The 13,783-nt window shown below is 48.9% G+C and overlaps 1 protein-coding gene across 1 annotated transcript in view; it reads left to right on the top strand.

Moving 5' to 3' along the window:
• Nucleotides 1-13,783, top strand: part of LAMP1 (lysosomal associated membrane protein 1) — a 104,720-nt gene that overhangs the window by 80,234 nt on the left and 10,703 nt on the right. Inside the window, exon 6 of the mRNA XM_063953118.1 lies at nt 13,602-13,724. Within this exon, the coding sequence (XP_063809188.1) occupies nt 13,602-13,724 (123 nt within the window). The remainder of the gene's footprint in view (nt 1-13,601; nt 13,725-13,783) is intronic.

Here is a 13,783-nt window from a genome sequence, read left to right as displayed (position 1 = left end):
GGCTGGGAAATCCACCTTTTTACCCCAGGTCACCTCTCAGCAGAAAAAGACACCGTCTTTTCAGGCTCAATCCTTTCGTCCCCATAAGGGCAAGCGGGCAAAAGGCCACTCATATCTGCCCCGGGGCAGAGGAAGGGGAAAAAGACTGCAGCAGGCAGCCTCTTCCCAGGAACAGAAGCCCTCCCCCGCTTCTGCCAAGTCCTCAGCATGACGCTGGGGCCTTACAAGCGGACTCAGGTACGGTGGGGGGTCGTCTCAAGAATTTCAGCGCGCAGTGGGCTCACTCGCAAGTGGACCCCTGGATCCTGCAGGTAGTATCTCAGGGGTACAAATTGGAATTCGAGACGTCTCCCCCTCGCCGGTTCCTGAAGTCTGCTTTACCAACGTCTCCCTCCGACAGGGAGGCGGTATTGGAAGCCATTCACAAGCTGTATTCCCAGCAGGTGATAATCAAGGTACCCCTCCTACAACAGGGGAAGGGGTATTATTCCACGCTGTTTGTGGTACCGAAGCCGGACGGCTCGGTGAGACCTATTTTAAATCTGAAATCCTTGAACACTTACATACAAAGGTTCAAATTCAAGATGGAGTCACTCAGAGCAGTGATAGCGAACCTGGAAGAAGGGGACTATATGGTGTCTCTGGACATCAAGGATGCTTACCTCCATGTCCCAATTTGCCCTTCTCACCAAGGGTACCTCAGGTTTGTGGTACAGAACTGTCACTATCAGTTTCAGACGCTGCCGTTTGGATTGTCCACGGCACCCCGGGTCTTTACCAAGGTAATGGCCAAATGATGATTCTTCTTCGAAGAAAAGGCGTCTTAATTATCCCTTACTTGGACGATCTCCTGATAAGGGCAAGGTCCAGGGAACAGTTAGAGGTCGGAGTAGCACTATCTCAAGTAGTGCTACGACAGCACGGGTGGATTCTAAATATTCCAAAATCGCAGCTGATTCCGACGACGCGTCTGCTGTTCCTAGGGATGATTCTGGACACAGTCCAGAAAAAGGTGTTTCTCCCGGAGGAGAAAGCCAGGGAGTTATCCGAGCTAGTCAGGAACCTCCTAAAACCAGGCCAAGTGTCAGTGCATCAATGCACAAGGGTCCTGGGAAAAATGGTGGCTTCTTACGAAGCGATTCCATTCGGCAGATTCCACGCAAGAACTTTTCAGTGGGATCTGCTGGACAAATGGTCCGGATCGCATCTTCAGATGCATCAGCGGATAACCCTGTCTCCAAGGACAAGGGTGTCTCTCCTGTGGTGGTTGCAGAGTGCTCATCTTCTAGAGGGCCGCAGATTCGGCATTCAGGACTGGGTCCTGGTGACCACGGATGCCAGCCTGAGAGGCTGGGGAGCAGTCACACAGGGAAGAAATTTCCAGGGCTTGTGGTCAAGCCTGGAGACATCACTTCACATAAATATCCTGGAGCTAAGAGCCATCTACAATGCTCTGAGCCTAGCAAGACCTCTGCTTCAAGGTCAGCCGGTGCTGATCCTGTCGGACAACATCACGGCAGTCGCCCACGTAAACAGACAGGGCGGCACAAGAAGCAGGAGGGCAATGACAGAAGTTGCAAGGATTCTTCGCTGGGCAGAAAATCATGTGATAGCACTGTCAGCTGTGTTCATTCCGGGTGTGGACAACTGGGAAGCAGACTTCCTCAGCAGACACGACCTCCACCCGGGGGAGTGGGGACTTCACCCAGAAGTCTTCCACATGATTGTGAACCGTTGGGAAAAACCAAAGGTGGACATGATGGCACCCCGCCTCAACAAAAAACTAGACAGATATTGCGCCAGGTCAAGGGACCCTCAGGCAATAGCTGTGGACGCTCTGGTAACACCATGGGTGTACCAGTCAGTGTATGTGTTCCCTCCTCTGCCTCTCATACCCAAGGTACTGAGGATCATAAGAAGGAGAGGAGTAAGGACTATACTCGTGGCTCCGGATTGGCCAAGAAGGACTTGGTACCCGGAACTTCAAGAGATGCTCACAGAGGACCCGTGGCCTCTACCTCTAAGAAAGGACCTGCTCCAGCAGGGACCCTGTCTCTTCCAAGACTTACCGCGGCTGCGTTTGACGGCATGGCGGTTGAACGCCGGATCCTGAAGGAAAAAGGCATTCCGGATGAAGTCATCCCTACCCTGATCAAAGCCAGGAAGGATGTAACCGTACAACATTATCACCGTATTTGGCGTAAATATGTTGCGTGGTGCGAGGCCAAAGAGGCCCCTACAGAGGAATTTCAACTGGGTCGTTTCCTGCATTTCCTACAAACAGGACTGTCTATGGGCCTAAAATTAGGGTCCATTAAGGTTCAGATTTCGGCCCTGTCGATTTTCTTCCAAAAAGAACTGGCTTCAGTTCCTGAAGTACAGACGTTTGTCAAGGGGGTACTGCATATACAACCTCCTTTTGTGCCTCCAGTGGCACCTTGGGATCTAAATGTAGTTTTGGGATTCCTAAAATCACATTGGTTTGAACCACTTTCCACTGTGGACTTAAAATATCTCACATGGAAGGTGGTAATGCTGTTAGCCCTGGCTTCAGCCAGGCGTGTCTCAGAATTGGCGGCTTTATCCTATAAAAGCCCTTACCTAATTTTTCATACGGACAGGGCAGAATTGAGGACTCGTCCTCAATTTCTCCCTAAGGTGGTTTCAGCATTTCACTTGAACCAGCCTATTGTGGTGCTTGCGGCTACTAGGGACTTGGAGGACTCCAAGTTGCTGGACGTAGTCAGGGCCCTGAAAATATGTTTCCAGGACGGCTGGAGTCAGAAAATCTGACTCGCTATTTATCCTGTATGCACCCAACAAGCTGGGTGCTCCTGCTTCTAAGCAGACTATTGCTCGCTGGATTTGTAGTACAATACAGCTTGCACATTCTGTGGCAGGCCTGCCACAGCCAAAATCTGTAAATGCCCATTCCACAAGGAAGGTGGGCTCATCTTGGGCGGCTGCCCGAGGGGTCTCGGCTTTACAACTTTGCCGAGCAGCTACTTGGTCAGGGGCAAACACGTTTGCTAAATTCTACAAATTTGATACCCTGGCTGAGGAGGACCTGGAGTTCTCTCATTCGGTGCTGCAGAGTCATCCGCACTCTCCCGCCCGTTTGAGAGCTTTGGTATAATCCCCATGGTCCTTACGGAGTCCCCAGCATCCACTTAGGACGTTAGAGAAAATAAGAATTTACTTACCGATAATTCTATTTCTCATAGTCCGTAGTGGATGCTGGGCGCCCATCCCAAGTGCGGATTGTCTGCAATACTTGTACATAGTTATTGTTACAAAAATCGGGTTATTATTGTTGTGAGCCATCTTTTCAGAGGCTCCTCTGTTATCATGCTGTTAACTGGGTTCAGATCACAGGTTGTACGGTGTGATTGGTGTGGCTGGTATGAGTCTTACCCGGGATTCAAAATCCTTCCTTATTGTGTACGCTCGTCCGGGCACAGTATCCTAACTGAGGCTTGGAGGAGGGTCATAGGGGGAGGAGCCAGTGCACACCAGGTAGTCCTAAAGCTTTACTTTTGTGCCCAGTCTCCTGCGGAGCCGCTATTCCCCATGGTCCTTACGGAGTCCCCAGCATCCACTACGGACTATGAGAAATAGAATTATCGGTAAGTAAATTCTTATTTTTTGTATTTGTCATTAGAGCATATACAGTAATTGTACTACATCTCTCAGTATTACAGTAGGTTTAACCAGTTACGTTATGACTGATTCTCATTCTGATGCATTTGATGGGTAGTCAATTTATTTGGTCAGCCTACTTTTCATATGTCCAGCAGCCATGTTGACCAGTATCTAATTTACATAGGCTTACCATAATATACCCTTAAACTGGGACACTCCTGAATTACACAGGTTCTGTGGCTGGCTAAATTCGAGCCAGCATTTCACCTGGTTTTAAGCATCCATGTTAAAAGGGTTGTTATGGTAAGCATAAATTTACTTCATTTACTTCATTTAGATCATGGAAGCTAGTGTGTAAGTGATTCTCTGGATGGGAAGAAGCCTTAATCTGTGGTTTGTTGTCTCACGCCTACTAACCTACTGTAACCTGCATATTTTACCAGAGCGTAAAGTTGTTTAAGCTTTGTTAATAAGTTGCACTAATTATATATAAAAGTCTCCAGTCATTGCTGTCTGGAGGCTATTGGTGCACCATTCTCTGAAACTACAGCTTCTCATTGTAAGGAAACGCTAATGTCTTGTTATGAGAGAGGATTTACTTTTAAGTGTTTCGTGGCTTCAATGTTCTACCAAGTGAAATCTAACACCCGTCCAATTAGGTAACATGTTTCATTATGTTCAGTGTCAGACCTCCAAGCAATATGGTACTGGGATGTATGGACAGTGGGTCACCCACTGGTCCGAGAGACTGCTCTGGCTGGCTTGCCACTCTTCAGCCATTTCTTTGGATGATTCCAGTTAACCACAGTTGCAGTTAATAAATATGCCAGATGTCTCTCTCTTATATTTAACCTGTTCAAAAGCAGGCATGAACTGCATACCCTGTGATGTGGGTGCACTTGCACACCCCGCCAGTGCAGTTACATTCTACATGGTTTTGTTCTTGCATTACAACCTAGAACAAGTTCTTGGCCACTAGATGTCTAATGCACAACATTCAGATCTCTATAGACTTTGGTTATCTTGGAGCTGCAGGAGTCCTGGGCACCAAATAGTTAATGTCTTTTGGCTGCAGCACAGGCAACTTCTCCTCCCATACCCCACGACCCCAGCCCACGGAAGGCACTTTAGGGATGGCCATCGGTGTGGCATCCATCGATGGAAGGAATCAATGGCATTGGTGACATAAACCATTGCTGGCCGGTAACTATTCATTGTTGATTTTACAATTATTGTATTTACGCGTGCTTGGCAGCTGGCTCTGCTTCTGACTGAGGAATGGGGCTGAGCTGTGAATGACAGCTCAGCCTTTGAAAGAAGTGGGACATCCCATTCCTGGCTCTTACACACAGTGTAAGGGGCAGGGTCGGTGCAGGGCTGCTGGATGCCAGTCTAGTAGCTCTGTGCAGCAACAGCCCTGAAAATGACAGGGCAGGGGACAGGGACATCGGGAAGGGTTCACTACGGCTGGCCGGCGGTCGGGCTCCCGGCGACCAGCATCCCGGCGCCGGGAGCCCGACCGCCGGCTTACCGACAGCGTGGCGAGCGCAAATGAGCCCCTTGCGGGCTCGCTGCGCTCGCCACGCTACGGGCACGGTGGCGCGCTACGCGCGCCACACTATTTTATTCTCCCTCTATGGGGGTCGTGGACCCCCACGAGGGAAAATAAGTGTCGGTATGCCGGTTGTCGGGCTCCCGGCGCCGGTATACTGAGCGCCGGGAGCCCGACCGCCGGCATACAGAAGACCACCCATCGGGAATACAGCTACCATTGATGGTGGGAAACCATATGGCTCTCCGCAATCGATGGTGAAAGTATTTGACATCGGCCATAAACCATCATTTGAATCGTCTATGGTCATCTTTAATTCAGTTTCACTTTGGTGCTGGCATGAATTTCTGAATGGATTTTTAAATTTTATTTTTTGTATATCTGGCTGTCAAAGGAATCCAGGTTTTTCACTCTCCCGCTGAATGCCCCTTCACCCTGGTCCGGTGGCCAGTGCACTGACAAGTGGGTCAGTGTCGCCGGCTACCACCTGCACTGTACACCAGCGAAACCTTATGTGGCTGATGGGACTGATAATAGCGCCCAGTCTTTCTCAGTGCTGCACCTAGATCAACAGGGATACACTTGCAACAGGGGCACTGTAAACATGGTTAGCAGGCCAACTTTTACAGTTCGTCACAGGATCATGATAGCCTCTGTGAACAATGCTTGGTGACTGTATGGCATGGGTGTCCACCTTGCTGCTGGCTATGCGGGAACTGACTTCTAAACTTGCTACCTCCCGTCCTCCTCGGACATTGGCCCGGGCAGCAAGTGGCGGTCATTCTGACCGAGGCTCAAGCCGCTCCCGGGAAAACATAGCCTTTCTGATGGACACTCTTTGGGTATCGTTAAACTTCTGTCTCGTGTATCAATTACTCCGTTACCACGGGTCCTCTGCAAACTGAAGTTGAAGGGCAGCACTACCAACCTAGTTGTGCCTGACTGGCCACGGCGGCTTGGTACGCGGACCTACAGTCTGTCCATCCTAGTGGACCTGGAGGAGGAATATAATAGTGTGCTGAGCGAAGCGAGGCACCGTGCCCGAAGCATGGTGAGTGGACGCGGAACACTTAGAAGGTGTCCATGTCAACCTAGGTCGACACAAACCCCCAGAAAACTCATGTCAGCATTTTGACCATGTCTGCATAATGAATGTTGATATTTTGACTGTCGGTCAATGGCTGTTGATATTATGACCGTCCGTAAATTATACTGAACCTGTTTGTGTGTCCTCTCGGTGTTTGCGTGGGTTTTTTCTGAGTGCTCTGGCTTACTCCCACTTGATCTGACATTTGTGGGTGGGTCGTGTGTGTTTTGATGTTGGGTCATTAAACTGTAAGCTCCACTGGTCCAGGGACTGATATGAATGACAAACATTATCGGCACAGTGATATACTGATACGGTTGAGTATCCCTTATCCAAAATAAAAAATCACACATTTTTCTCTTACGTCCTAGAGGATGCTGGGGACTCCGTAAGGACCATGGGGTATAGACGGGCTCCGCAGGAGACATGGGCACTCTAAGACTTTAGATGTGTGTGAACTGGCTCCTCCCTCTATGCCCCTCCTCCAGACCTCAGTTAGTTAGATCCTGTGCCCAGAGTAGACTGGATGCACTGCAGGGGAGCTCTGAGTTTCTCTGAAAATACTTTTGTTAGGTTTTTTATTTTCAGGGAGCACTGCTGGCAACAGGCTCCCTGCTTTGTGGGACTGAGGGGAGAGAAGCAGACCTACTTTACTGATAGGCTCTGCTTCTTAGGCTACTGGACACCATTAGCTCCAGAGGGTCGGAACACAGGTGTCGTTCTCGCTGTTCGTCCCGGAGCCGCGCCGCCGTCCTCCTCACAGAGCCGGAAGATAGAATCCGGGTAAGTATATGAAGCAAGAAGACTACAAAGGCGGCAGAAGACTTCAGATCTTCAGAGAGGTACCGCGCTGCGCGCAATTGCTCCCACACACACACACACAAGCACAGCAAGGGCGCAGGGGGGGCGCCTTGGGCAGCAATAATTACCTCACATAACACTGGCAGTATATTATAAAACCCCCGCCAGTGTAAAAAAATTAGCGGGACTGAAGCCTGCCGTTGAGGGGGCGGGGCTTGATCCTCCAGCACTAACCAGCGCCTTTTTCTCCACAGCATGCTGCAGAGAAGCTGCTCCCTTACTCTCCCCTGCTGAACCAAGTAACAGGGGACAAAAACGAGGGGGGGGGGGCACATTTATTTGGCGCAAATTATATATATATATATATATATATATATATATATATATATATATATATATATATATATATATATATATATATATATAATATATATATATATATATATATATGCGCTGTACAGGCTGGGACTGTTTTCAGTGTCTAGTGGCGCTGGGTGTGTGCTGGCATACTCTCTCTCTGTCTCTCCAAAGGGCCTTATTGGGAAGCTGTCCCCATATTCATATATCCCAGTGTGTGTGGGGGTGTCAGTACGTGTGTGTCGACATGTCTGAAGCGGAAGGCTCGTCTAGGGAGGTTGCAGAGCAGATGGTGGTGGTGTCTCCGTCGGCACAGCCGACACCGGATTGGATATGTGGAATGTTTTAAATGCTAATGTGACCTTATTACATAAGAGATTGGACAAAGCAGAGTCCAAGGAAAAAGCAGGGAGTCAATCCATGGCTTTGACGGTGTCACAAGGCCCTTCAGGGTCCCATAAACGTCCCTTTTCCCAGATAGCAGACACTGATTCCGACTCCAGTGTCGACTATGATGATGCAAGGTTGCACCCAAGGGTGGCCAAGAGTATTCAATATATGATCATTGCAATAAAATATGTTTTGCATATCACAGAGGACCCCTCTGTCCCTGACACGAGGGTCTGCATGTTTAAGGAAAAGAAACCTGAGGTAACGTTTCCCCCATCTCATGAGCTGAACGCTTTATTTGAAAAGTCTTGGGAAACTCCTGACAAGAGACTGCAGGTTCCCAAGAGGATTATTATGGCGTATCCTTTCCCCTCTCAGGACAGGTTACAGTGGGAATCCTCGCCCACGGTGGACAAGGCCTTGACGCGCTTGTCCAAAAAGGTTGCATTACCGTCCCCGGACATGGCAGCCCTCAAGGATCCTGCGGATTGCAGACAGGAGACTACCTTAAAATCAATTTATACGACTACGGGTGCCCTGCTCAGACCGGCAGTAGCGTCGGCATGGGTGGGTAGCGTGATTGCAGCATGGGCAGATAACTTGTCATCTGACATCGACACCCTAGATAAAGATAGTATTTTGTTGACCTTGGGTCACATTAAGGACGCAGCGTTATATATGAGAGAGGCTGCGACAGATATTGGGCTCTTGGGTTCAAGAGCCAATGCCATGGCAGTTTCTGCTAGAAGGTCCCTGTGGACCCGTCAATGGACAGGTGATGCTATATGTCAGAGACATATGGAGGCTTTGCCTTACAAAGGTGAAGTTTTTATTTGGGGGGGGCCTCGCGGACCTGGCTACCGCGGGTAAGTCTTCTTTTTTGCCTTACGTCCCCCCACAGCAAAAGAATACACCTCAGTACCAGATGCAGTCCTTTCAGTCGCATAAGTTCAGAAAGGGTCGGGGCTCTTCCTTCCTCGCCAGAGGTAGAGGGAAAAGAACACCAGCTACGGCTAGTTCCCAGGAACAAAAGTCCTCCCCGGCCTCTACAAAATCCACCGCATGACGCTGGGGCTCCGCTGAGGGAGTCCGCACCAGTGGGGGCACGTCTTCGGCTCTTCAGCCAGGTCTGGGTTCAGTCGGATTTGGATCCTTGGGCGGTAGATATTGTATCCCAAGGCTACAAACTGGAGTTCGAAGAGGTGCCTCCACACAGATTTTTCAAATCGGCCTTGCCAGCTTCTCCCCCAGAGAGGGAAATAGTTTCAGCTGCCATACAAAAGCTGTGTCAACAGCAGGTGATTATCAAGCTTCCCCTAATGCAACAGGGAGAGGGGTTTTATTCAACCCTGTTTGTGGTTCCGAAGCCGGATGGCTCGGTCAGACCAATTCTGAATCTAAAATCCCTGAACCTATATTTGAAAAGGTTCAAATTCAAGATGGAATCTCTCTGGGCAGTGATCTCCAGCCTGGAACGGGGGGATTTTATGGTGTCACTAGACATAAAGGATGCATACGTTCATGTCCCCATATATCCTCCTCCTCAGGCGTACCTGAGATTCGCTGTACAGGATTGTCATTACCAGTTTCAGACGTTGCCGTTTGGGCTTTCCACGGCCCCCGAGAATTTTCACCAAGGTAATGGCGGAAATGATGGTGCTCCTGCGCAAGCAAGGAGTCACAATTATCCCATACTTGGACGATCTCCTGATAAAGGCGAGATCGAGAGATCAGTTACTGAAAAGCGTGTCTCTCTCCCTGAGAGTACTACAACAACACGGCTGGATTCTAAATCTACCAAAGTCGCAGTTGGTTCCGACGACTCGGCTGTCATTTTTGGGCATGGTTTGGACATGGGGAAAAAAGAGGGGTTTTCTCCCGACGGAAAAAGCCCAGGAACTCCAGAACATGGTCAGGGACCTGCTAAAACCAAAAAGAGTGTCAGTTCATCAATGCACTCGAGTATTGGGGAAGATGGTGGCGGCCTACGAGGCCATTCCGTTCGGTAGGTTCCATGCGAGAACTTTTCAGTGGGACCTACTGGACAAGTGGTCGGGGTCCCATCTACAAATTCATCAGAGAATAAGCCTGTCCTCCAGGGCCAGGGTGTCTCTCCTGTGGTGGCTTCAGAGTGCTCACTTTCTAGAGGGTTGCAGGTGCGGCATTCAAGACTGGGTTCTTGTGACCACGGACGCGAGCCTCCGAGGGTGGGGAGCAGTCACACAAGGAAGAAATTTTCAAGGAATATGGTCAAGCCAGGAGGCTTGTCTACACATCAATGTGCTGGAATTAAGGGCCATATACAACTGCCTACAACAAGCGGAGAGTCTTCTTCGCAACCTACCCGTTCTGATTCAGTCAGGCAACGTCACAGCCGTGGCGCATGTAAACCGCCAGGGCGGGACAAGGAGCAGAGCAGCAATGGCAGAAGCCACCAGGATTCTTCGCTGGGCGGAAAATCATGTAAGCGCTCTGTCCGCAGTCTTCATTCCGGGAGTGGACAACTGGGAAGCAGACTTCCTCAGCAGACACGATCTCCATCCAGGAGAGTGGGGACTTCATCAAGAGGTCTTTGCAGAGATAACAAGTCGTTGGGGACTTCCTCAAATAGACATGATGGTGTCACGCCTCAACAAAAAGCTTTGGACGTATTGTTCCAGGTCGAGGGACCCTCAGGCAGTGGCGGTGGACGCACTAGTGACACCGTGGGTGTTTCAGTTGGTCTATGTGTTCCCTCCACTTCCACTCGTCTCAAAAATATTGAGAATCATAAGACGAACAAGAGTGCAGACAATACTTATTGTTCCAGATTGGCCTCGAAGGGCCTGGTATTCAGATCTTCAGGAAATGATCGCAGAAGATCCGTGGCCTCTTCCTCCCAGGGAGAACCTGTTGCAACAGGGGCCCTGTGTGTACCAAGACTTACCGCGGTTACGTTTGACGGCATGGTGGTGGAACACCAAATCCTAGCTGGGAAAGGTATTCCGGGGGAAGTCATCCCTACTCTAATCAAAGCTAGGAAGGAGGTAACGGCGAAGCATTATCACCGTATCTGGAGGAAATATGTTTGTTGGTGTGAAGACAAGCATGCTCCTACGGAAGATTTTCAGCTGGGTCATTTTCTCCACTTTCTACATACAGGAGTGGATTTGGGCCTTAAGTTAGGCTCCATTTAGGTGCAGATTTCGGCCTTATCTATATTCTTTCAGAAGAAATTGGCTTCTCTCCCAGAAGTCCGGACTTTTGTAAAGGGAGTGCTGCACATCCAACCTCCTTTTGTGCCCCCAGTGGCACCGTGGGACTTTATTGTGGTGTTACGGTTCCTTAAATCACACTGGTTTGAACCTCTTCAAATGGTGGAGTTAAAATTTCTCACTTGGAAAGTGGTCATGTTGTTGGCCTTGGCATCTGCGAGGCGGGTGTCCGAATTAGCGGCTTTGTCTCACAAGAGCCCCTATCTGATTTTCCATGTGGATTGAGCGGAGTTGAGAACTCGTCCTCAATTTCTACCTAAGGTGGTTTCGTCGTTCCATATGAACCAACCTATTGTGGTGCCTGTGGCTACAAGTGACTTGGAGGATTTCAGGGCCTTAAAAATGTATGTAGCCAAGACGGCTCGAGTTAGGAAAACAGAGGCACTGTTTGTCCTGTATGCGGCCAACAAGGTTGGCGCTCCTGCTTCTAAGCAGACTATTGCTCGCTGGATCTGAAACATTATTCAGCAGGCTCATTCTACGGCTGGATTGCCGTTACCAAATTCGGTAAAGGCCCATTCCACTAGGAAGGTGGGCTCTTCTTGGGCGGCTGCCCGAGGCGTCTCGGCATTACAGCTGTGCCGAGCAGCTACTTGGTCGGGTTCAAACACTTTTGCAAAATTCTACAAGTTTGATACCCTGGTTGATGAGGACCTCATGTTTGCTCAATCGGTGCTGCAGTGTCATCCGCACTCTCCCGCCCGGTCTGGAGCTTTGGTATAATCCCCATGGTCCATACAGAGTCCCCAGCATCCTCTAGGACGTAAAAGAAAATAAGATTTTAAACCTACCGGTAAATCTATTTCTCCTAGTCCGTAGAGGATGCTGGGCGCCCGTCCCAGTGCGGACAATTTCTGCAAGGCTTGTATATAGTTGTTGCTTACATAAGGGTTATGTTACAGTTGTGATCAGTCTCTGGCTGATGCTGTTTTGTTCATACTGTAAACTGGTTTGGTATATTCCAGAGTGTATGGTGTGGGCTGGTAGATTAACAAAAATCCTTTCCTCGTACTGTCCGTCTCCTCTGGGCACAGTTCTTTAACTGAGGTCTGGAGGAGGGGCATAGAGGGAGGAGCCAGTTCACACCCATCTAAAGTCTTAGAGTGCCCATGTCTCCTGCGGAGCCCGTCTATACCCCATGGTCCTTAAGGAGTCCCCAGCATCCTCTACGGACTAGGAGAAAAAGATTTACCGGTAGGTTTAAAATCCATATTTTTTCTTTCCCTACTGAGACAATGACATATATATATGTACATATAATAGATATATATAGTCATTATATCAGTAGGGGACCCAAAAATGTGGGATTTTGGATAAGGCAGGCATGTCCAAACTGCGGCCCTCCAGCTGTTGTGAAACTACACATCCCAGCATGCCCTGACACAGCTTTAGCATTCTTTGACAGCAAAACTGGGACAGGGCATGCTGGGATATGTAGTTTCACAACAGCTGGAGGGCCGCAGTTTGGCCATGCCTGAGATAAGGGAAGGGGGGATACTCAACCTGTAGTTGATCATTCTCTGTTTGTACACGTTTATGGTCTGTGCTGTTACTAGATTTTCAAGGAAGGTTATGCTAAGTGTTCATGACGTGCATCTGATTCCTACAATGCTCATTCTTCACATTCTTTGTAAATGGTAGTGCAGGAATATGGATGGCTGATTAGTGTAGAATACCAGTCTACCAAGATCCTAGCAGAGAGCTGGTTAGTATCCTTCTGAAACCTTGGTTTACTTTGACAGCAGCAATGCAATCCTGGCTTACAATGTGATCTCCTTTTTTTTTTTTTTTGTCATTGGGATGTACTAATAGAGTAGTTAGGACTGGGATGTCTGATATATCTACATACAGAGGCATGTGGCCAAAGTTACTGATTCTGCTTCTTGCCTGGGTGGCAGATTATTGACACATACAGGAGCAGGTAAACACAGTTAAGCACAATATGTGAATACATATACTATACATATGTAGATGAATATAAAACAGAATTTCTAAGGACAATGTACAGAATCTAACAAATTGCATTGCCAGCTCTTCGTTATCTGTGGTTCACTAATCTGTATTTGACAAACCCTCATCACCCTGCCCAGAAGGACCTCCACTTCTCTGCACGGGAAGCATTCACTATCCCTGCTGGCGGGATCCCAGCGCTCAGCATACCGGTGCCGGGATCCCAGCAACTATTCTCAGTCTTGGGATGTCCACGACATTCCCTGGAGGGAAAATAAATAGCGCGGCACGCCACCGTGCCCGCAAGGGGATCTTTTGCACTCGCCCCACTGCTGGCCTTCCGGCAGTCGGGATCCCGACAGCCGGGATATCGTAGTACACCTCTCTGCACAGTGGGTGTCAGCACCTGACAATAGTCAGTGCCTGTGCTTGCACACTAAATGTTGTCCTCTCAACTCCACTTCTCAGGCTACATGTCTACCTCTGGCTTCTGTTTCATTTTTATTGTTAAGCTGTAAGATCACACCTTTTTGAATTATTTAAATTGTATTTATTTTTTTCCTTCCAGGAAATCCCTTATGCATTCAATATTGATCCAAATCTAATTAATGTCGCTGGGACTTGCACTAATAGTTCAGCAGTTTTGATGCTATTATCGAAGACTGTGGACCTCTCCTTCAACTTCACATTGGTAAGTGTAATGCAGAGTGAAGGGGCAATTAGGGCAGTTCCTGGAGATCTATTTTTTCA

The sequence above is a fragment of the Pseudophryne corroboree genome, chromosome 2 (genome assembly GCF_028390025.1).
Source record: "Pseudophryne corroboree isolate aPseCor3 chromosome 2, aPseCor3.hap2, whole genome shotgun sequence".
Taxonomy (NCBI): Eukaryota; Metazoa; Chordata; class Amphibia; order Anura; family Myobatrachidae; genus Pseudophryne; species Pseudophryne corroboree.
The sequence above is the reverse complement of the archived record's forward strand: the minus strand, read 5'-3'. Positions and strand labels throughout refer to the sequence as shown.